The sequence below is a fragment of the Thunnus thynnus genome, chromosome 4 (genome assembly GCF_963924715.1).
Source record: "Thunnus thynnus chromosome 4, fThuThy2.1, whole genome shotgun sequence".
In the NCBI taxonomy this organism is placed as follows: domain Eukaryota; kingdom Metazoa; phylum Chordata; class Actinopteri; order Scombriformes; family Scombridae; genus Thunnus; species Thunnus thynnus.
In genome coordinates this window covers 19,104,507-19,126,752 of record NC_089520.1, presented here as the reverse complement: position 1 = coordinate 19,126,752, position 22,246 = coordinate 19,104,507, and the positions used below count along the sequence as shown (strand labels likewise).

Below are 22,246 nucleotides of genomic sequence, written 5' to 3'. Positions count from 1 at the left end.
AATGGTAATTGCTTGCCATTTTATTTCATGTTACACATTTGACACATCAAACAAAAATATCATATTGTATGATTTCTTGTATTGTGTTTCATCAAGACTGATGTTCACTCTTCAGCATCCTTCCCCTTTAAATTAATACAGAAGAGACAGTAAGAAGTCAGACTTTGTCAGAATGTTGTGTCAAGATACGAGACATAAGAAAATAATGGAAATCAATATACCCTGAAGATTTCACGGCTCTTGGCTCTCAGCTTGTTGACCTGCGACTCGGCAATGTCGGCTCTCTCCTGAGCCTCCTCCATCTCATGCTGAACCTTCCTGTACCTGGACAGGTGAGTGTTGGCCTGCTCCTCCTGGATACAACAAGGTTCAAGAACAGATCTCACCATTTGTATGATATGAAAACGTCGCAGTCATTAAATCATGCTGTATCATGCTGTCAGTCCTGTGGTGTTAACTGCAGTTTAAGAAAGTGTCACCGGTGTAAAGCCTATATGTATCGCATGTGTCTAATATTTCACAAAGAGCACTCACAGCTTCCTCGGAGGTCCTCTTGTAGGATTTCACTTTGAGCTGGAGCTTGTCCACCAGATCCTGAAGTCTTACAATGTTCTTCTTGTCCTCCTCAGCCTACAGGCGGTACACAGTATAGTCTGTTTGATACTAAAACTACAAGGAGTATAATCATCCCTTCTTGTTTTATGAATATCTTCAAAACCACGTGAGAACATTCGGTACATTCGTATAGATCTTCCACAGCTGAAGACTGACAACATGGAGTAAAACCAAACAGGCTGCACATACTGAAGAGATGAATGAATGCACAACAGCAGGGAAATGTGCATAATTTCACTTTTACCATTTGCAGAATGAACACTGTCATGTCTGTCAATCAAGCTGCCTGAGTGTTCATACAAGAGTTCCTCCTTTTTCCAGTTCTTCACAGTGAAAATGTGAAAACACCTCTACAAATGTCACACATGTAGCATACTAATGATAAGTACATAACTGTGTGTATTAATAGTGGCAACAGTAGAATGTTTATCATTAGCTTTGGTCTACTCTACAGTATATCATTTCAGTATGTCAAGCACTGTTGGAGTGTCAGACATACTGTATGATGGTGATTCATGCCCTCTAGGGGTTTGAAACACATTCTGCACCCAGCTGCTCAAATTACTGGAAATCTTCAGAAAAATATTATAATATGATAATAACCAGGTGTTAAATTAAGTTTCCAGGTGCACAATATAATATTAATGTTGTGGTTCTCTTTACCTGATAAGTCAGTTCCTTCACTCTGCGTTCATACTTGCGGACACCTTTCACAGCTTCAGCGCCACGTCTCTGCTCAGCGTCAACCTCGGCTTCCAGCTCTCGAATCTTAACAATAAGAAGTACAGATTTTAGGACTCAATATGTTTTAACAGGGCAGTGATATGATGAAACTTTTTTGGGGGGGGTTTGCTCAAAAAGGGCGACAGTTTCCTTCATCTCAACCGTGGTTTAATTTCATATCCAAAGTGCGGGAATACAGAACAAAATTAAGCAAGTGAACCTACTCTAGACTCCAGTTTCTGGAGCTGCTTCTTGCCACCCTTCATGGCCAGATTCTCAGCTTCATCCAGACGATGCTGCAGGTCCTTCACTGTCACCTCCAGGTTCTTCTTCATCCTCTCCAAATGAGAGCTGGTGTCTTGCTCCTTCTTCAGCTCCTCCGCCATCATGGCAGCCTACACATGGAGTCATTTTAAGAAGGCCGATAAGCAAAATGTTAATTGTCACCCAAATATAAAACAAAAGAGTCGATTTACTATAGAGCACAATTTAGCTATAAATATCAAACAATGCACATGGACACATGGGATTATAATGTCCATAAAGGTTAATGTCATAAAATGTTTTGTCACACACAGATTTCGGTAAAATGTATTGATCATTAGTTGTTGCCTGAGTCCAATTTTCAAGTTATTTCATTGTTATTGTTTAGTTTAACAAGAGCAAACACTGTAAATGTACTTCTTGCCTACCAGAGATTCCTGACTGTAAACCAGAAAATCTTATATTCAGTTTGAATGAACAAAATTCTTGAAAAAAAAACCAACAATCTGTTAATCTGTTACAGCTCCTCCTTGCTGTTACTATGGTTACCCAACCAAGTTGCACTGACCATTGCTATATGAATAGCTATAGTTTCCAACATTACATTGCACAGTTGGAGGCAACCTGAGATGTTTTTCCCCCATTACACAAAATTATATGTATATATTCTACTTTATTTAAAATTTGTCAGGGGATCAATTTAAACCAGCGTGCTACTGGCTGCTCTGCACCGGAATGATTCAAGCAGATAACTTAGGTTGGTAATCTGTTGGACCCACGAGCAAATGAGCAGTCGGGTTTACAAAGAATGAAGCAGACTGTATGTAGGTGCAGTCTGAAGTATCCTGTCACACTGAGGACACACGACTCACATCAGTGATGGCCTTCTTGGCTTTTTCTTCAGCATTTCTTGCTTCCTGGACAGCATCTTCCACTTCACCTTGAATTTGGACAAAGTCAGCTTCCAACTTCCTTTTAGTGTTTAGAAGATTTGTATTCTAAAAGAAAAGACAAAATTAAGTTGTTTTTTTTATATTTACAAAAATATGCTATATTTCTGTACTTGTAAAATATATTTATAGTACCTGCGAGTGCAGCAGCCCCACACGCTCACTGGCATCAGTCAGCTCCTGTTCAGCCACTTTGCGGCTTCTCTCTGTCTGCTCCAGAGCAGCTCTCAGCTCCTCGATCTCAGCCACCATCAGGATGTTCCTGCGCTCCACAATGGCAACCTGCTCTTTCAGGTCTGCCTGATCTCTCAGAGCTTCATCAAGGTGCAGCTGGGCATCCTGAATTCAAGATATGAGCTCTGTTTAGCAATTTACATGATATACTGTAGCTGCTTTGATGCATATTTATGTGTTTATCCATATTTATGTCTGACCTTGAGATGACCCTGGACGTTTCGCAGCTGTTTCTGGGCTTCAACAGCCTGGCGGTTGGCATGGCTCAGCTGAATCTCCATCTCGTTGAGGTCTCCCTCCATCTTCTTCTTGATTCTCAGGGCATCATTCCTGCTCCTGATCTCAGCGTCCAAAGTGCTCTGCATGGTTTCAATCACTCTCTGACTGTTCCTCTTCACCTGTTCGATCTCCTCATCCTTCTCTGCGATTTTCCTGTCAATTTCATTTTTCACTTGGGTGAGCTCCAACTGAATACGGAGGATCTTCGATTCTTCGTGCTCCAGTGTAGCCTGCGAAATGAAAAAGTAAAGGAGAAATTTTGTGAATTGAAGCATCAAGTATCCATCAAGGTGGATGTACTGTATACTCCAGCTCCTCATGTGTGTTCTCCTTTGCTACTGTACCTCTGCCTCCTCTAGAGCTGTTTGGATTTCTGATTTCTCAGTCTCCACTATCTTTTTCCCTTTTTCCAGCTCATGAATCGTCTTTCCTGATTCCCCAATAACTTCAGTCAAATCAGTGATTTCCTCTGTTGAGAAAAAGAAAAAAAAAAACTCAAGAAATTCACATTAATACATTAATTCTTTAATAACACAGTAGTTAAGCATTATAATCATTGTGTTCAGTTTGTTTAGTAAGAACCAGCCAGTCACACAAGCCCAAACTTCAATATTCATGTTTAAAAAAACTATTTCGCTCACATTAATTTCCATATGCTGCAGGGTTTTGTTTTCCCACAATGTAAGTGTAACATATTTGGTAAAGAATGTATTTTGTAGCATTGTATACTTTATAATGAATTTCCTTGATATTTAAAGTGGATAATTTTTAGAAAAAAAGAACACAATAACAAACGAGATTTGTCTTACGTTGCAGGTTCTTGTTCTCCCTCTTCAGGGTGTCCAGGTGGTCCAGAGCTTCTTCATAGGAGTTTTTCATTTTGAAAATCTCAGTGCTGAGAGAACGAGCCTCCTTCAGAGATCCCTCCAGCTCTGCCTGGCTCTCCTCATACTTCTGCTTCCACTCAGCAAGAACCTGAACATTTAACAAACAAATGAGTATCTTCTGTCACCTCATGTAGAATGTTTATACAACAATATCTGACCTTGTCAAAGTTCCTTTGCTTCTTGTCGAGGGTAGCAGCGAGAGCATTAGCTCTCTCTACATCGATCATCAGGTCTTCCACTTCACCCTGCAGTCTCTGTTTTGTCTTTTCCAGGGAGGCGCATTTTGCGTTCACAGCCTCGATGGATTCCTCTGCATCCTGAAGACGTTGGGCAAGCTTTTTCCTGCAAAGACACATCAACTTGTTTCATGATGATTTACAGAATCAGTGCATGTGGAAACCACAAGACTTCAGGACCATTCATTACTTTGCCTCCTCAAGCTCCTCAGTGCGCTGAATGGCATCGGTCTCGTATTTGGTTCTCCATTGGGCCACCTCGCTGTTGGCCTTGGACATTGCACGCTGCAGCTCAGACTTGGCTTCCTGCTCCTCCTCATACTGCTCTCTGAGCAGGTCGCAGTCATGACGAGCTGACTGAACAGAATGAGCCAGGGCGTTCTTGGCCTGATAATGACATAACACAAAATGTGGCAAATTAATTCTAATAAATACATTAGAGCTTTAATGGCTACATTTAACAAGACAACAGCCTAAAGCAGTACCTTAATCTCTTCCTCAAGGTGCTTTTTGAGCTCCTCAATCTGATGAATATAAGCCTGTTTGCCCCTTGTCAGCTGTGAAACAAGAGAATCCTTTTCCTCCAACTGACGACCAAATTCGTCTGATTGGAATAAAGAGATATTATTTATTCAACATCTTAAGTAAGTGGCTTCTGCTACGTTATACAATATTTTATAAAACCATTTCTGATTCTGTTTTCATTGGTTTTAATCCCAGATGTTACACTCACTATTTTCAGTTGTCAGTCTTGCTCTTTGAACATTCATGTCGTTTAACTGACGCACGTGTTCTTCATGCTTGGACTTGAATTCACTTAGTTGATCCTCAATGGTACGGCACATTTTCTCCAGGTTACCCTACAAACAAAAGTCAGTAAGATGTAACTATATTATATACTCATAATGCTTCTGTAGACAATAAAACATGGATTTGGGTATTTACTGTATAATTATTTAATCAAAAGAAACATTTGTAAATTTTACTTTTGATTTAGCGATGGCCTCCATGTTGCTGCTGAGGTCATCAATCTCCATCTTGTATTCACTTTTCTCTTTCTCCAGTTTCTGTTTGACCCGCTGAAGGTTATCAATCTGTTCCCCCAGTTCTGCCGAACTGTCAGCCTGCTTCTTGCGGAGAGCTGCAGCGGTGGCCTCGTGCTGCAGGGTGGACTCTTCAAGATCACGACGAAGCTTCTGGAACTCGGCCTCACGCTTCTTGCTCATCTCAATTTGAACAGATGTTGCTCCACCAGCTTCTTCCAGTCTCTCACTGATCTCCTCGAGTTCCCTGGAGAGATCAGACCTCTGTTTCTCCACCTTGGCCCGAGCTGCCCGCTCAGCCTCAATCTCTTCCTCCAGCTCCTCAATACGAGCCTGTGAAGCAAAAAAACACAAGTCATGTTTCAATGTACTGTACTGCTTTATTATAAATTTAATATTTTCCCTTAGAACTGATTTAGAGTAAGACACTTAATAGTCTCAATACTAATTAAATTCCTATAAAAGGACAACTTCACTTTTCTTTTCACTAATACTTGGTGTTATACTTTAATCATAAAGATGTAAATGAACCAAAATGTTAATGTTAGTGAGTGTTAAATGTCATTACATCCATCCGTTTTCTAATTGTTTTATGTAAATTAATAAAAACTATCCATAAGAAGGAAGAATGCTACAAATAGATATTTTTGATTGAGACAAAATCACAAACATTCGACTCTCCATAAACCTCAGACACCCATTTACACTTTACCTGCAGTTCTTTGATTTTCTTATGAAGCTGAACCTCGAGTATTTGTTCATCTTCTATCTTGCTGAGAAGTTGGCTTATCTCAAAGTCCCTCCTTTAATCATAAATAAAATAAAAAATGTTAGAAGTACATTGTCATTGTGGGAATTGTGGAGGCCATGAATTAAGTTCCCATTTTTACGTACTTCTTGATTTTCTCATCAGACTGCTGCTTGTCGTTCTCCAGATCCATTATGGATTCATGGGCCAGTTTCAGATCTCCTTCCAGCTTTCTTTTAGCTCGCTCAAGATCCATACGGAGCTTCCTCTCTTGCTCCAGGGAACCTTCAAGCTGTTTTAACCAAGATGAGGCATTATTTTTTGCTTTTAAAGTTTCAAGGGGAGTGAAATTATAGTCTGTTATTATTACATACATCATCCACTTGCTGTTCCAGCTTGGTCTTGGCCTTCGTCAGAGTGTTGACTTTGTCCTCCTCTGCCTGAAGATCATCAAGGGTCTGCTGATGGGCCTCTTGGAGAGCTTTCTTCTCTTTGGTCAACTTGGCAATGGTCTCATCTTGAGAAGTCATCTCTTCAACCAAATTTTTAACCTATATTGGCAATATTGTGAAGATCATTTAGAACGGGTTGGTGTTCTCTGAAGAGTGGACTTTAAGGCCTTGTGAATAATACACCAACCTTGTTCTCAGTGGCATGTTTCTCCTTTTCCACTTTGGCCAGGGTCAGCTCCAAGTCGTCAATGTCTTTCTTCAACTCAGAGCACTCATCCTCCAGCTTCCGCTTCTTTGCAGTCAGCTCAGCATTGATTTCCTCCTCATCCTCCAGTCTCTCAGCCGCCTCTTTGGCTTTGGCCTCAAGCTGGATTTTTGCTTTAATGAGCCCCTCACACCTCTCCTCTGCATCAGCAAGGTTTTCACCTTCCTAGATTTGAAATGACATACAAGTAAAATATTATTTAGTTAATTGTAAAAACCTCTGTCACTGAAAAAGCAATTGCCTCTTTCTACTTAACGTACAGATGCAATTTGTAGCTGCAAGTCATTCTTCTCCTGCAGGAGAGTAACCATCTTCTCCTCCAGTTCTTTCTTCTTAGCCAGAGCCTTTGCTAGCTGCTCTTTGGTTTTTTCAAAGTCCTCCTTCATTTGGGCCATCTCTTTCTCAGTCTCTGCACTCTTCAGCAGAGGCTTTATTCTGAAGTAAAGCTTCATCCATGGCCATGTTTTGACATTCATGAATGAGCGGATGTTGTACTGGATGGAGTAAATAGCTTCCCTGGTGATACAAGACACAGAAAAGATTTGAGATTGAGTTAAATAGATTCTTATTGCTATAATATCAGGTGGTTTTAGCAGCTTCAAGTAAGGTGTGTTTGAGTGTGCCAAAAGGAGGAACAATCAGGCCATAGATGAACCCCAAACAATTTGTGTGTAGAAATGGATTTCTGGAGCATAAAAACATAGCATTGTGCAAACATGTTGTGGACAGTTTGACCTCTGTGGCCAAGTCTTCACAGAGGAACTCCTAGCCAGTGAATATAGCTCAGAATAAACTGTACACACTGGCAAACTCCCCTTTCTTGTCCCTACATTAAAGAGCTCAAACTAGGTCAGGGGAATGAAGAGGAGGCAGCCCACATGTGGAGGTCTCTCCAGGTTTTAAACAGATAATAAGGAAGGTACTTGCCCTCCAGTAGTCCAACCGAGTGCTTGTGGATACCATGGTGTGTGAGATACAGCACATGCAAGTATCCAATAATATATATTCTAATAGTTTTTCAATGAGCCTCTGCAACTCCAAGTGAAAAGTAAAAAAACTGTGAATGCAGTTTATGTGCAATAACTGTGAAGACTTAGTAAATATGTCCAAAATTATTTATATCACCCATCTAGATGCTCTGCAAAGCTAGAGGTGAAGAATCCCATGTCTCCCTGGATCTCATTAGGATGTCAGACACTGCTGCAGTACCAACTATACTGAACTGTGTTAAATATCAGCCAGGGGCAAACGCTTTGAACCAACTCTTCATTTCACCACATACTCGCTCAGGCCCACAACAGTGAGTCAGTCAACCAGCAGTAACTGCTATCTCCACTGTAGAAAAACAAAATCCACCATGCATTCAATTTTAGAAGGGCCTCTGAGCTTGCCACACTACCTGAAGAAAATAAATTAAACTTTGACAGTTATGTAATCACGAAAGTATGAAGAATGTGCTGATATGTCCAAACTACACAACATAACACAGACTAAATACAGTATTTTTTACAGTTTCAATATTTTTACTTCTGTCTTAGAATAAAAGTAATGATTTTGTGTAGAATGATACTGTATGATATGCTAAGTGAGATGTTGTATTATGTAATTTTACTTGGCAAGTAATTACTTAATTGCAAAGGTTTTCACAAAGTTACTCTTTTAATAGTTTGTCAGCCTTCTAGTATGAGTGCTGGACTATTATTTTCTAAGCTTTACATCATAAATATATATTACATGCTTTTTTCTCCAATCTTTTAAAACTGTAGCTTTGCGTGGCATGATTGTTTTTTGGTATATTTTTGTCAATGTCCAGGCCATGAGCCGAAGAAAGTGAACAAACTATTACAGTCATGCTATCATACTTAAATCAGCAAATGAGCAAAAACATGTAACAGAAAGTCATGAGAGCTTCATTAAGTAGAATTGGGCCACGGATCATGAATCCACTGAGATACACTGAGAAGACGTGAGCTGTAGATTAATCCAAACCTGCACTGAAACACCTTACGATTACAGTACGAGAAAGTAATCAAACTGTATCAGACAGATTTATGAGAGCCATGTTGTTGGACAAATTTTGCCTGTTAATGAAACAGGTAATATGGATTTTTTGTTTTATCTGTCTTTTGCTGAAATAACCACAATATATTTGTAGTTTACAAAATAGTAAAGCTACCTTCGTGCCATCATCTTGACAAATTCTCGTCTCATGACGTAACCTCTGCAGAGAGCCTGAGTCATGGTCACCAGTTCAACCAATTTCTCATCTCTCATCTCCTCAAGCGTACCCAGCAGTCCAGCCTTGAAGAATACCTGTTGATAGATATTATAATGTTGAATTAATCTAAACATTTTTCTGTTTCACAAGGAGATCTCATTACTTCATGATTATACTTAAGTCTGTTCATTTACCTTGGTATGGCCAAATCTGTACTGTGTTCTGTCCACATTTATGGACTCCAGGAGTTTCTCTGAAGCCTTCTTGTTGTCGATGAACTGTCCCTCCGGAATGACACTAGCATTCAATACTTTGTATCTGAAAGAATTTACTTGAATCAGATCAGTATGAAACAAAGTCATTGTGCTCATATGTGAACTACAGGAATAGCTACCTCTGCTTGAAGTCACCATAGAGGATTCTGCTGGGGAAACCTTTCCTGCAGATCCTGATACCTTCCAGCACACCGTTACACCTCAGCTGGTGGATGACCAGGAAGTTCTCCATCAGACCTTAAACAGAAACAAGGACACCGAGTGTCATAGACATGAAGCTTCCCACACAGTTCAGTAGTACTGTAGAGAGGAGGTGTGTGAATGATCCTGGTTTAATGTGTCATCTAAAGACATTGTCCTGCTTTATGACAGCAACTGTGGGGAAGATGGGCATGTACAGCCCCAGTCAAAAGGTTGGACATGCTTTCTCATTCAAGTGAATGGAAAGGTGTGTCCAAACTTTTGACTGGTGCTGTACTTTATGAACATGAATGAATGAACAGTGAGTGAGGTATGGATTCATGAGGTGATGATCTACAAAATAACAGCATAAACCTCCTTCATGTGAATTTTTGAAAATGAGACTTGCTACTCTTCATGTAGACTCTGCACTTTTGTCAGTCAGTCAGACTTTTTTTTTTTTTTTTTTTGACCTACCTGGTGTTTTTGATTCATTGGGAATTAGACAGCGCACAAAATGTGGATGAGTGCTCCTCAAGTTGGTCATCAACTTGCCCAAGTTTTCCTGTTGAAGGACAAAACATTTATAATTTCTATTTTCCCAAAAGATGTTAACACTGACAGTACTGTACAATCAAATTAAAAGTCATACATATACAGTGCCAGTCAAAAGTTTGTACTGAATGCATGATTCTAGATTAGTGTTACAATGTCTTATTATGAGCAAGTTTTTCTAAATGACCATAAAAAGTATTTGTTAAAATAAAACTTACCCTGAAGAGAGCTGACACAGTCTGGAAAGAACCACCCTTCTTCTTGCCACCTTTCTTTGCACCTTTATCTGTAAATGCATTTACAGGGTCACATTTAGCAATTAGCTGAATTAATTATTTACAAGTATGATGGACTTGATGCTGCTAATTATATGTATTTTTATAGTTTTATCTGAGATAGTTCAATATATATCAATGTATAATGCCCCTGAGTTTCCTTGTTGTTCTTGTTGTAAGTAATCATATGACATTTTAATGGTGAAATTCCCTGAAAACTCTGTACAGTGGGTCAATATGTTAATATGACATGCATCCATTATACACCATACACATGTTCCATCTTACATGCTATGTATTATAGCAAGAAAAAACGACCTTCTCCAGAGACATGAGACGCAAACAGCAAAACCACCAGCATCACTGAACACCAGAAACACACCTCAATATTTATTTTTCAAAATATGACCCTTACCATCCCCCGCGGCATGTGCCATATAGAGATGAGCCAGCAGTTTGACTGAAGACTTCTGGAAGAGCTGAACAACTGAGTCGTTCAGGGGGTCCTTGTTCTTGTCCAGCCAGCCATTGACGTTGTAATCAACAGTGCCGGCATAGTGAACCAGGGAGAAATGGGCCTCAGCTTTGCCTTTGCCAGGTTTTGGTTTCTGGAAGGGGGCACTTTTACCAAGATGCTGGTCATGCAGTTTGTTTTTGAAGGTGGCGTCTGTAGCCTTGGGGACAATGCACTCCTCTTCAAGGATGGAGAAGATGCCCATTGGCTGAAATTGCATGTAAAATTGACTCATCATTGCATTAACACATTTCTCTAATGTATGTGTGCACAAGGTTTTCATGAAAATATGCCATTTACAAACTTACCTTCTCAATAAGCTCAATGCAGGCAGCCAAGTCCATGCCAAAGTCAATGAACTCCCACTCAATGCCCTCTTTCTTATACTCTTCTTGCTCCAGAACAAACATGTGGTGGTTGAAAAACTGTTGCAGTTTTTCATTGGTGAAGTTGATGCAAAGCTGCTCCAAGCTGTTGAACTTGAGGTAAGAGAGAAGATATGATGCCAATGATTTATTCTGCTGGTTCACACTGCATTACCAAGAGATATGTGCAGTTTACTTACATCAAAAATTTCAAACCCAGCAATATCCAGGACACCGATGAAGAACTGTCTCGGCTGTTTTGTGTCCAGCATCTCATTGATTCTGACAACCATCCACAAGAACATTTTCTCATAGGCAGACTTGGACAGAGCCATGACAGAATTATGCACCTAGATTTAAAGATCGAAAGAGTTGGAAATCGGGTTATATAAAAATACTACTGGTATTTTTATATTGAATAATGAAATGTTTTCATGAGCTAATATCTTTATATAAATTACCTGTGGCACAGTTTGACCTTTAACCACCATTTCATTGCCAACCTTGACTCTTGGGTAACATAAAGCCTTGAGCATATCAGCAGAGTTGAGACCCATGAGGTAGGCAATTTTATCAGCCTCTGATGAGAACAGAAAAGATTACCCATGACACAAAATGTTCCAAAGGTGACTGGTGCTGATTTGAGAATCTACAGTATTTTCTATCAAATATATCCATCCTCTGTTACTTATCTGGGTCCACATCATGGTAACAACACGCTAAGCAGAGAACTTCTCTGTTGCCCCTTGCAACACCTTAGACACCTTACCTTTTACAATGAGAGCACAACTGAATATAGGAACTCGGATGTCATAAGAAGATCCATTACAGTATGTTAGTAATGGTAAATTGGTTGGTTGCTGTATGAAATTGTGAATTTTACTTCAGCATTTACCCTCAGTGCCATCAGGCTCAGCCTGCTCTTCACGCTGTTTCTGCTTGAACTTCATGTTTCCATGATGCACCACAGCTCCAGTCAGCTTGTAAATGCTTATCTTCTCCTCTGCAGTAAAGCCCAGGATATCAATGGCAGTCTGCAGAACAAATGGACAAAAACACAGATTTATTGTAATATGTTTGTCTTAGGTTATCTAAAACAGAGGGTGAGAGCTAAACTGAGGGTTTACTGTTATCAGTAGCTCTGAAAGAAAAACTCTTTGAGGTTTTAGATTTTGCAGTACAGTTTGTCAACTCACATCAGTGGCAATGAACTCTTCAATGTCATTGATACTCTTGACAGTGATTTCACCCTGACTGACCATTGGATAGTCGTAAGGGTTGGTGGTGATGAGGAGAGCCTCTGAAAAAGATTTATTTCACTTCAGTTTGCGGACTCAGGTGAAGCCTGTATTTATAGTACAAATACAACATTAACAGTACATCAAATGATATATAGTCAAAGTGCTCACCAATCAGCTCAGGTTTGTGGCCTGTCATGAGCTGATAGAAGATGTGGTAACTTCTCTCAGCAGACAGCTGGAACGTCACTCGAGACTTCTCCAGCAGATCTATAAAACAAAGCAATAAGGTGGTTTACAGTTTGTCCTTTTATCAAACCTTCTGGATAATGAATGGCTGGAAGCTTACATGTTTCAATGTCAGCTGAGGCCAACTTTCCAGTTGATCCAAAATGGATTCTGATGAATTTACCCTAAAGAAGAATGTTGTTGTCAGTGTGGGCATATTTGAAACTCACTCTAATGGTGCACATGCCTCATACTATATCTTTACATTAATTTCTACCTCAAACTATATGGAAATATTTCAAGCCTTTCCTACCAACAGATTATTTAGTACTATACAGGCAAAATGCTGGTGACCAGAATGCTTTTAAATTTTGACTGCACTACATACTGTGATAGTGTGAAAACAAGCAAAAATATTAAAGGGTAGAGGACTAATGGATCATCTTAAAACAGACACTATTTTAAAGCAGAAGAATTTTATGAAACAAAACTTACAAAGCGGGATGAGTTGTCATTCCTCACAGTTTTGGCATTACCATAGGCCTCCAGCAGTGGGTTGGCTGCGATGATTTGATCTTCCAGCGACCCCTTCAAATGACGTTACATGACATGTGTTTGGGTCTTTTTGCGATTTCCATTTTCACAGATATCATACATATGTACCATGTATTATATATTACCTGCATTTTTCCAGGAGTTGGCTCAGATTTCTTCCCTCCAGCCACTGCGATTGTCGCAAAGTACTGGATGACACGTTTGGTGTTGACAGTCTTTCCTGCACCGGATTCTCCGCTACAATGCAGACAATTGACACATGACACATGAATTGGTGTAAGTCAGACATAATGTGGACCTCAGTCTGAGTTATGTCAATCCAAGTAAACTCTCTTTAGAACTGACTTACGTAATCAGGATTGACTGATTCTCCCGATCTGTTGAGAGAATGTAATATGAACACATCACATTATTTCATTCATTTTTCATAAAGAGTAATGTTGCATTATATTATTATATTACAGTAGTCACTCTGTTACTAAATGCCTGTGAGAACAAACTGCTGTGGAAGATATTTTTTAAAATTATGGCTCCATGTTGAGCCTCTATAGATTGTTGCTTACAAAAAGATTGATACCTTGGAGCATGAACTGATAGGCGTTATCAGAGATGGAAAAGATGTGGGGTGGTGCCTCAATCCTCTTTTTGCCTCTGTATCCTGATACAACCTTTGTGTCATACACTGGGAGCCACTTGTAGGGGTTCACAGTGACGCAGAACAACCCAGAGTAGGTCTGTTTTAAAAAGAGGACTTCTATAAATGTCACCTTCATACATGTGATATACTGTATATACAGTATAACTGTATATTTAAATTGGTCTTACATAGATCATCCATGCTGCATAGCGCTCTTTGAGGTTATACAGCACAGCAGGCTCACTGAGGTGGGTCATCATGGCCATGTCCTCAATCTTATCGAACTTTGGAGGGTTCATGGGGAAGATTTCATCGTCTTTTACAGTGAGGGTCTGCACCAAAGCAGTGAATGATTAGTACTGACAATCTGCAGCATCATTATGAAATAAATGTGAGGATATGTAGTTATTATTTTAGCTGTGTCTATTGTATTATATGTCAATGATCTACAGTACATACCTTCCCACCCTTAATTTCAACTGTAGCTTTGCCACCTTCTTTCTTCACAAGTTTCCCCTTGAGGTACATCTCGGCGGGTTCAGTCACAAAGTAAGCTGTTTTAGCATCGAAGGGAGTGTTTTGAGCTTCCATTCGTTCTCGTTCTGGCTTTCGGAGGTAAATGGCCGCCGGGCCAAAACATTCCATTTCCGGGTCACCCATGATGACTCTTTACTGCAAGGAAGTAAAAACAAGACAATAGTCATTCATTTTAAAAGCAAGGTAGGACAAGTCATGACTTCTACATTTCTGGGTCCCCACTCATGGTGCCTCTCTGAGTAAAAACAAAATAGAGAATGATAGCTTAAAATTAGACCCAATAAATAAAATAAAACTGCATGTTTATTAATATATCTTTCATTTAATTTCACGAGTTGTATGAATGCAATTTACCTTTTTGTTGCCAAGTGATACAGCTGCTGTGTGGATACTATAAAAAAAGTCAAATTAGAAATTGAAAAATGTGCAAGCTTTACTTAGACTTAAATCAGTAACTTTCTGCATGTTCAAGCAAATCTTGCAAAAGAACTGCTCTTGAGCCACAAATTAATTAAAATGACTGATCGCTGTGAAAGTGCGAGCGGAGTATAAGAATATGAGAAGACTCACCTTTGTTGGCAGCCTGTCAGTCCAAAACTTTTGAGGAGCCTCGGAGTGCTTCTTTTATACTGAGATCTCCAGCCTCCACGCTCCTCTTAAGGTCAATGAGCTTCTCTTGGAAGAATGGTATCAGATGTCCTCCCCACCTCATCATCACAACTGGTGTCACCGTATCCCATATAACAAAAAACAAACAAACGAAACACACACACACACATACAAACTGAAAAAATGTGAGATTATGACAAATTATGATTATATAATCTAATACCTCAATATATCATAGTTTGTGCATACATTTTTTTGCATAAATGAAAATAAGGAATTAAACTATTACCTGAAATCTGTATGTATGTGTGCCAGAAAGTCTTATTCCAGGTTTGTGTTGTCCAGCTGTCCATCATAAAAGTCTCTTATACCATCAAACAGATATTTGGCAGTGACATTGTTTCAAAACATCTCTTGAGCATCGGGCCAAGTGTTTAGTTGAAGCTAATTTAAGATCCCATAATAGTCCATTATGCTGTTGTGCTTTCTCTCCAAAAGAAAGATGACACCTAAAACGCTGTGAAAGTATTCTCTTGTGGTGTGATTAAGTTGCAATAAAAGGTGATACTCAATATGTCTGGCTTTCCTTTACAGTCTTATTAGGAGCTAAAGCAAATATAGTGTCCAGCTCAGAAATACCTAAGCTATTACAATTGTTTACAAATGCTTTTGTTAATGACATGTCAGATGTATTTCAGCATCCTGTTACTAAACACCTAAAAAAAAATGTCCAGGCTGGTTGGTTCAATCAGTATTGTGACTAGGTCATAAACTCAACAAGTTTAACTTAGATAGGTTCTGTTTCTTGGTAAGTAGAAGTCTAAAGAAGTTAGTTTATGTCTCCGTTCCTCTGGAGTTGATGGGTGCATGCTACTGGCACTGCTTATTGTTTGCATCCTGTGGGGGCCTCTGATGCTACAAATGTTTGTGATGTACGTTTTGGAAAAATGTGGCACTCGAATGAGGTATGTGTAACCGTGTGTTTCATAGTATTTATAGTAAACAAGAAAAAGATTTCTTAACTGTAGTAAGGTGCAACATACTGGTTGCAATAGTTAGATGAACTAATGAACTTTGCAATTTCAGTTGTAACAAACATTATCTTTGAAAAATGGAAATAGTTTGATGGAAATTTCTTGTGGTTTCTCAATTGCTGTTAATATTCATCTTCATTTCATGCAGAGTTTATGTTCCTGGTTGGTCTAGATAAACATAATAGAGATGAATTTATATGATAGAATTTATATGAGGGTGGTGTTTATTGTTGTGTCAGCCAGTACTGTCAAGGCTAGTCTGTTGTTAATGTTTGTAATGCTGCACACAAGAAGAGGAGATGAGGTAAGGAATCAGTCTGACAGAAAAATAAAACTATTGAAAACAAGGAAAGGTTTCTACAATTGGGCAAAAACAAACAAAGAAAATGTTCATAAGGTTTTATTTTTGATTTGACTTTTGTATCTACTGTGCTTTTTAAAAGAAAACAGAAGCAATAGTCAACTGTAAATATTTGTCTAAGTGAAAGCAAATTAACAATTTGTTCACTTAATAGTTGGCCAACTGTTGGTGAATACTGCCAAGCCTTCAGGGTGGCCACACATTTCTAAATTCCAAAGCGACTAATATTCCCTTGTGTGTTATAAATAAGACATATCTGTGCAGGTGTTATGCAGCACACTGAGAATTGTGTGTGTGTATGTATGTGTGTGTTTCCATTTACTAATGCGTGTTTGAGAAATTCAAATTCAAGTAAGGGCAGAAAGGGAGTAAGGAAAAGAGAGACTGAGAGTGATGCTTTTCTTTGTTTTTTTCTTGATTTGACACCGAAACGGAAACGTTAACGATTGTGTTTAGAAAACTGAAAGCAGCAAGTTCTGGTAAGGTAACTACCTACAACACAGCTTACAAGTGGGTATTCATGTTTTTTGTTGTCATCACCTGTAAAATTGTCCGTATTGTGTATTGCTTCTATAGAGGTGGTTACCTGTAAAGGTTAAAACTCTTGTAACAGATTTGATTTTTGGGTCAGAGGTGGATGATGCAAACTTTGTTTATGTGTTGATTGCAGCATGTTTCGTTTCCTTACAAGAATCATGAAAAATGTATCATCAGTCTGCAACATATCATAACTAGTCTGCTTTGTAATGCAACAGAAAATGCCAACTTATTAATCTTCTGTTGCTGCTTTTGCCTTCCTAAAGATCTACAATCATCTTTGAACAGCTTTGCAACCAAATCTCACAAAACAATTTCCATATGTGGAGCATGATGTTGGACATGAAAACTAAAGAGAACAAAAAATAAATAAGTAGAAATACAAGGTATTTGAATGATACACATTGGATTGTTCTTGTTTCCTATATTATTAGAGACACTGTATACTGATATAACACTTTTTGTAAATGTATACAATATAATGGCTTTTTGGTAATATGGGATGTGGTGATTGTATACAGCACACTGGACCCTCTGAAATGACAAGATGGGCACTTTTGCATCAAATTATATTTCTAGGTATGTAGGAATATCACTTCCATCACAATATTCTCTTCAGTGTGTTAGTATAATATTCTACTTATTTACAAACTATTCAAAATTCAATACTGGCATAACTTTTAGGGCCGATACTGGATATTTGGAGCCGATGTTGATATTGATATTTGAGAATAAAAAAATTCTGATGTTGATATATCGGCCAATAATCTTTGAAATACATCTTTGAATAATCTTTCCAAAGCAGTTTTTTTCAATGATCCCTCAAATGTGGTTGTCAAACAACTGTGACAAAGGCATGTAATGGAGGCATGATATTTAACAGTTTAACAATAAACTTTATTGTATAAAATGACATCATTGCACTGAAACAGTCAACTTCACTGGGGTCTAGACTTTTAGACATTCACAACAGACTGAAAAAATTTGTAAAATGAGCACTACCCTCCTGACTGAAGCGAGCCACCGTCCCTCACAACTAGCCTACAGTGCCGGGTGGAGAGACACATTTATCGTCTCGAACAAAGTAGCTCAAAAATAGGCCAAGTTAACCAACAACGGAATAAAGGAGACGTAACGAGTGTTGTCATCAACTCGACTACTTCACTGTCTCTCCTCTGCTCTGCTGAGCTCCGTGTGTGTGGGGGGGGGGGGCAGCCCCGGCCATGTTGAAACAGAGAAGAGGGGAGAAACTCAGCGTGACCATAACTGACAGCAAAACGCAGTATAGAGCCTCACAATGTGCTGAAATTAAATGAGTATACATAAATTAGGTAAATAACATAAATAAACATAGTCTATACTGAGTTTTGCTGCAATTTATGGTCGCACTGAATCTGTCTCCTCTCCTCTGTTTCATCGCAGGCAGGTCTGAGCACTTTGTAGCTGTGTGTGTGCTCCACAGAGCGGAGCAGAGACAGTGAACCAGGTGAAATACTTGACTAGACGATAACTAACTACACTCGTTAAGTGCAATAAAAGTTTTGTGAGTAAAAAGCAAATAAGACATCTTATAATCAGGGTCGTCTTATATTTTGGTCAATATGGTATATCAATATCGTGATATGAGACTAGATATCATCTTAGATTTTGGATATTGTAATATCATGATATGGCATAAGTGTTGTCTTTTCTTGGTTTTAAAGGGTGCGTTACAGTAAAGTGATGTCATTTTCTGAACTTACCTGACTGTTCTAGCTGTTCTATTATTTGCCTTTACCCACTTAGTCATTATATCCACATTACTGATGATTATTTATCATAAACCTCATTGTGCAAATATTTTGTGAAAGCACCAATAGTCATCTCTACAATATTGTTGCATTATCCATATCAAGGTATTTGGTCAAACATGTCATGATATTTGATTTTGTCCATATCGCCCAGCCCTACTATAAATTAAAAAAACACAGAACAAAAAAACATACGTACGTATACATTAAACTTGAATTAAGAAAAAGGATCAAATACACATAAAATGCTGCCTATATAACTTTAACAATGAAAAAAACAATATTGGCGCATGTCGGACAACATATACGCCAATAACGATATACGTGTGATAGGCCAATATCGGTCAATAATATCAGCTGACTGATATATTGGCCAGGCTCTAATTACTTTATATGGTGGAGTAACTGAAAGCGGCAACAACAGCAGCAACAACAAGGTAAGTGTAACAAACAGCTTTTTACTCCTTTATTACAAAGTTGGTTTCCCACTGATGATAGTCCATTTGTGTGTGTGTGTGTGTGTGTGTGTGTGTGTGTGTGTATCCATCCATTATCGATGTATGCAGTAAAACAAAAAAAGATTAATTTAGTTTAGTTCATACATCTACTACTCTGGTTTAGGTTAGCCTACCAAAACTACAGGTTAAGACCTAAGTCATCTACTGACTCAGAAATGTTTCTTGCTTATTGTTTTGTCACTTGGTTGTTTGGCCTTCATTGTACAGAATGATGTATGGCCAGAGTTTGGCACAAGAAGGCTATTTCCACATTCGTCTGATGAGGGTGGAAGGGTGCCCACCTCATCACATCCTTTATGTACTCCTTTTACAGTGAGAAAATATGTTTTCTTATTTTCATGAGCAGTGAACATTTTTACATTTCATGAAAAATTTAAAAAGAAAACTCAGGTAAGTGTGGAGCAAGGTAAGAAGCCTGGTGTGATGATGTTTCATTAAGCCAGCTTGGTGTCTTAAAATGTAAAATGTAAATACTCTGTATTTGCATTTCAGCAATGAGAGGATCTCTCAGTTTGTTAACCTCAGAATCAGCAATGCCAGGTCATTCCTGTAAATTCCTGGCTCATTCTAGACCCTTCTTTACCAGATGTGTGAGTGCATGAAGCAGTCAATGATTACCAGTAGTACCAGTTATGAATCCATACAGTCAGTGTGCATAGTACAAATGTTCTATTAAAAATATCCTTTTATTATTGAGTGGTGAATTTCATCACATATTTTGGATCCCACAAGTTAATTAGTTAAGTGGGAAATGAGTTTTACTTGCATATATTACAGCTAATTTAATAACATTTTGAGTGGCATGCCAAGTTATAGTGAGATGTACTTCACTTCTATTTAAATCGGTAATTTCAACTGATTTACTTAGTTGTCTCTAGTCAGTACATATAAAATTTCATGTTCTCATGTGTATCTTGATTTTTTTATTTGGCTTGTATAGTAGTAATGGATTTCTCTGCATTTCTTCATTTTTATTTTACATTACATTTATATATATATTTTATTTATTTGCATGTTTGTAATTGTGGCCATTTCTGTCCCCTATAGGTATAGTAAGTTGTTCTCAACATTCAGATACAAACCAGTATCCACTTCATCACCTAATTTCCCATCTTTCCTCACTTATGATCAACCTTCCCTGTGTAACTGTACATCCCAACAGTCTGTCATCCAGGAATACTTTGAATTACACAAGACTGACAGTCAATTAGTTAATTCCATTAGTTGTGAAAATAAAAGTCACTTGGGTGATCTATTGAGAGTTGTTGGTGTTATTTTCTGACACGTTATCACCTAAACTTACAGCTTGTCCTCAGTGATGCATAGAGTTGCAATTTACAGAAAAAAATACAAAACTGTTTCAAGTAGTTAGTTTTGTACCTTCAGCTGTCTCTCAAGTTTCTCTTTGATGTTTTTGTCAGTTTGCATGTATCAGCAGATGTTTCATTTCACTCTCCTTCTCCTTTCCTCTTCTTCTTCTTTTTCTTCCTGTGTAAATTGAGATAGTTATATTTAAGCATCAGTTAGTTGGTTTAGTTAGTTTTCTTGATAGGAAAAGTGCAGTCTAGAAAACATTGCAAATCTAGTAAAAATGCACACGGTACACAGCAACTGTGAGCCAAAACATTTGAAACAAAAGATAGTTTACTGTGCATTTAACATTGTGAATTTATGTTCTAATTAGTCATATAACTAATTAGTCAAACACTGCTATGCTCACTATTATCCCCTTGAGACAAGTTAATGATGACTGAGCAAATTAATTGGTGAATATTTAAGGAGTTATCCTGTGCTTAAACTGGGTGTGTTAACATCAGTAGCATAAAGTAGGTGACACACATAGTAAGTGACTGAGAATGACCTGAGCTGAAAAAACTAAAAACTTGTTTTTTAAAAGAAGTTTAGAAGTTCTCGCTGTAGCTCATAAAAGAGCTACAGAATGTCATCTGTCTTGCTTTCTTGGAACCTACAGTGGGTAGACCAAACAATGCAAACACTCCCGGAAAAGGATTGGGAAGTAACTTAATTAAAGTTACTCATTATATAAATACATTAGTGAGTCACATTAAGCTGAATGCAAATTGGCAGCTTTTGTCAGCTATGCAGCTTAAAAAAAAGTGTAAAAGCCGCACACTCATAACTGAATTATCTTAACAGATGAAGATCAACATTTTGGCAAACTGCCTTCTTCAGGATCAAGAGCTCTAGAGCTTCAAAGAGGCCATTTGTGCCCAAACTGCATGTGCAAAACTGCAAAATGATCTAATATTTCAAGGGGAACAGACTCACAAATCTTGATAACGTATACCAAACAGACAAACTACATGACACAGAGGAGCAGCGGCCACAAACTGAAATTATCCAACAGAAATACAGAGGACATAGTGAGTAAGCAGGGTGCTGCTAAATGCTGCTAACTGGCATGAAACTTGGTAACCCACCTTTGTAGGATTGCTAGCAATGGTGATCCAATTACTTCAAAGGTCATTTGTCATTAGGATGTTTACATTGCTTTGTCTCCCCTTTGTAATTTAAAGGTGCAGTGTGTAGAATTTAATGGCATCTAGCAGAACGGACTTGGCATAAATGGAATATAATATTCATGAGTGTGTTTAAGTATGTGTGTTAGTGTATAGTCACCTGAAATTGAGGATTGTCATGTTTTTGTTACGTTAGAATGAGCCCTTTATATTTACATAGGGAGCAGGTCCTCTTCCACGGAGGCCGCCATGTTGCACCGCCATGTTTCTACAGTAGCCCAGAATGGACAAACCAAACACTGGCTCTAGAGAGGGTCTTTCACATTTTCCGCAAGTTTTGCGGCCACTGTAGGTTCTCCTACATGCTTGGGGGAGGGGTATTCAGTTGGTTGCAATCTGCAACCTCACCACTAGATGCCACTAAATCTTATACACTGCACCTTTAAAATGAAATGGGAATTTTTAAAATATATTCAAAAATGCATTCTTTCTGTAATTTTTGCAAAGGGAATTAGTGTCAAAAAGAAACACTGAAATTGTAGTGTAGAGTGTAGAGTTATACAGTAATTAACTCTGAATTTTACCTTACATGCGAGCAATGTTAATGGGTTCAAAACTTTCACCTCATAAAAAAATAAAATATA

The 22,246-nt window shown here is 38.4% G+C and overlaps 1 protein-coding gene across 1 annotated transcript; it reads right to left on the bottom strand.

Annotated features, from left to right (window-relative positions):
- Positions 1-20,589, bottom strand: LOC137181482 (myosin heavy chain, fast skeletal muscle-like). The gene is made up of 42 exons (XM_067587217.1): positions 20,503-20,589; positions 14,844-14,993; positions 14,628-14,664; positions 14,196-14,408; positions 13,925-14,068; positions 13,677-13,833; positions 13,449-13,476; positions 13,225-13,336; positions 13,040-13,132; positions 12,666-12,729; positions 12,488-12,586; positions 12,275-12,378; positions 11,974-12,112; positions 11,540-11,658; positions 11,279-11,428; positions 11,022-11,192; positions 10,615-10,921; positions 10,143-10,210; positions 9,847-9,934; positions 9,309-9,426; positions 9,109-9,232; positions 8,873-9,009; positions 6,957-7,212; positions 6,619-6,861; positions 6,354-6,530; positions 6,126-6,271; positions 5,944-6,034; positions 5,175-5,564; positions 4,922-5,048; positions 4,674-4,792; positions 4,379-4,575; positions 4,111-4,294; positions 3,875-4,040; positions 3,410-3,534; positions 2,987-3,295; positions 2,688-2,891; positions 2,475-2,600; positions 1,563-1,733; positions 1,279-1,383; positions 535-630; positions 222-353; positions 1-125 (listed from the first exon to the last, which is right to left on the bottom strand). Exons 4-42 carry the CDS (start codon positions 14,394-14,396, stop codon positions 105-107), a joined length of 5,808 nt encoding a protein of 1,935 aa, XP_067443318.1. The 5' UTR covers positions 14,397-14,408; positions 14,628-14,664; positions 14,844-14,993; positions 20,503-20,589; the 3' UTR covers positions 1-104.
- Between the last annotated feature and the right edge of the window lie 1,657 nt (positions 20,590-22,246).

Excerpts from the sequence above, each read along its gene's own strand:
- LOC137181482 (XM_067587217.1), bottom strand. The coding sequence starts at position 14,396 with ATGGGTGACCCGGAAATGGAATGTTTTGGCCCGGCGGCCATTTACCTC. Across the intron at positions 11,193-11,278 it reads CTGGGTTTGAAATTTTTGAT|TTCAACAGCTTGGAGCAGCT; the intron begins GTAAGTAAACTG and ends TCTTACCTCAAG. Across the intron at positions 9,233-9,308 it reads TATGGTGACTTCAAGCAGAG|ATACAAAGTATTGAATGCTA; the intron begins GTAGCTATTCCT and ends AAATTCTTTCAG.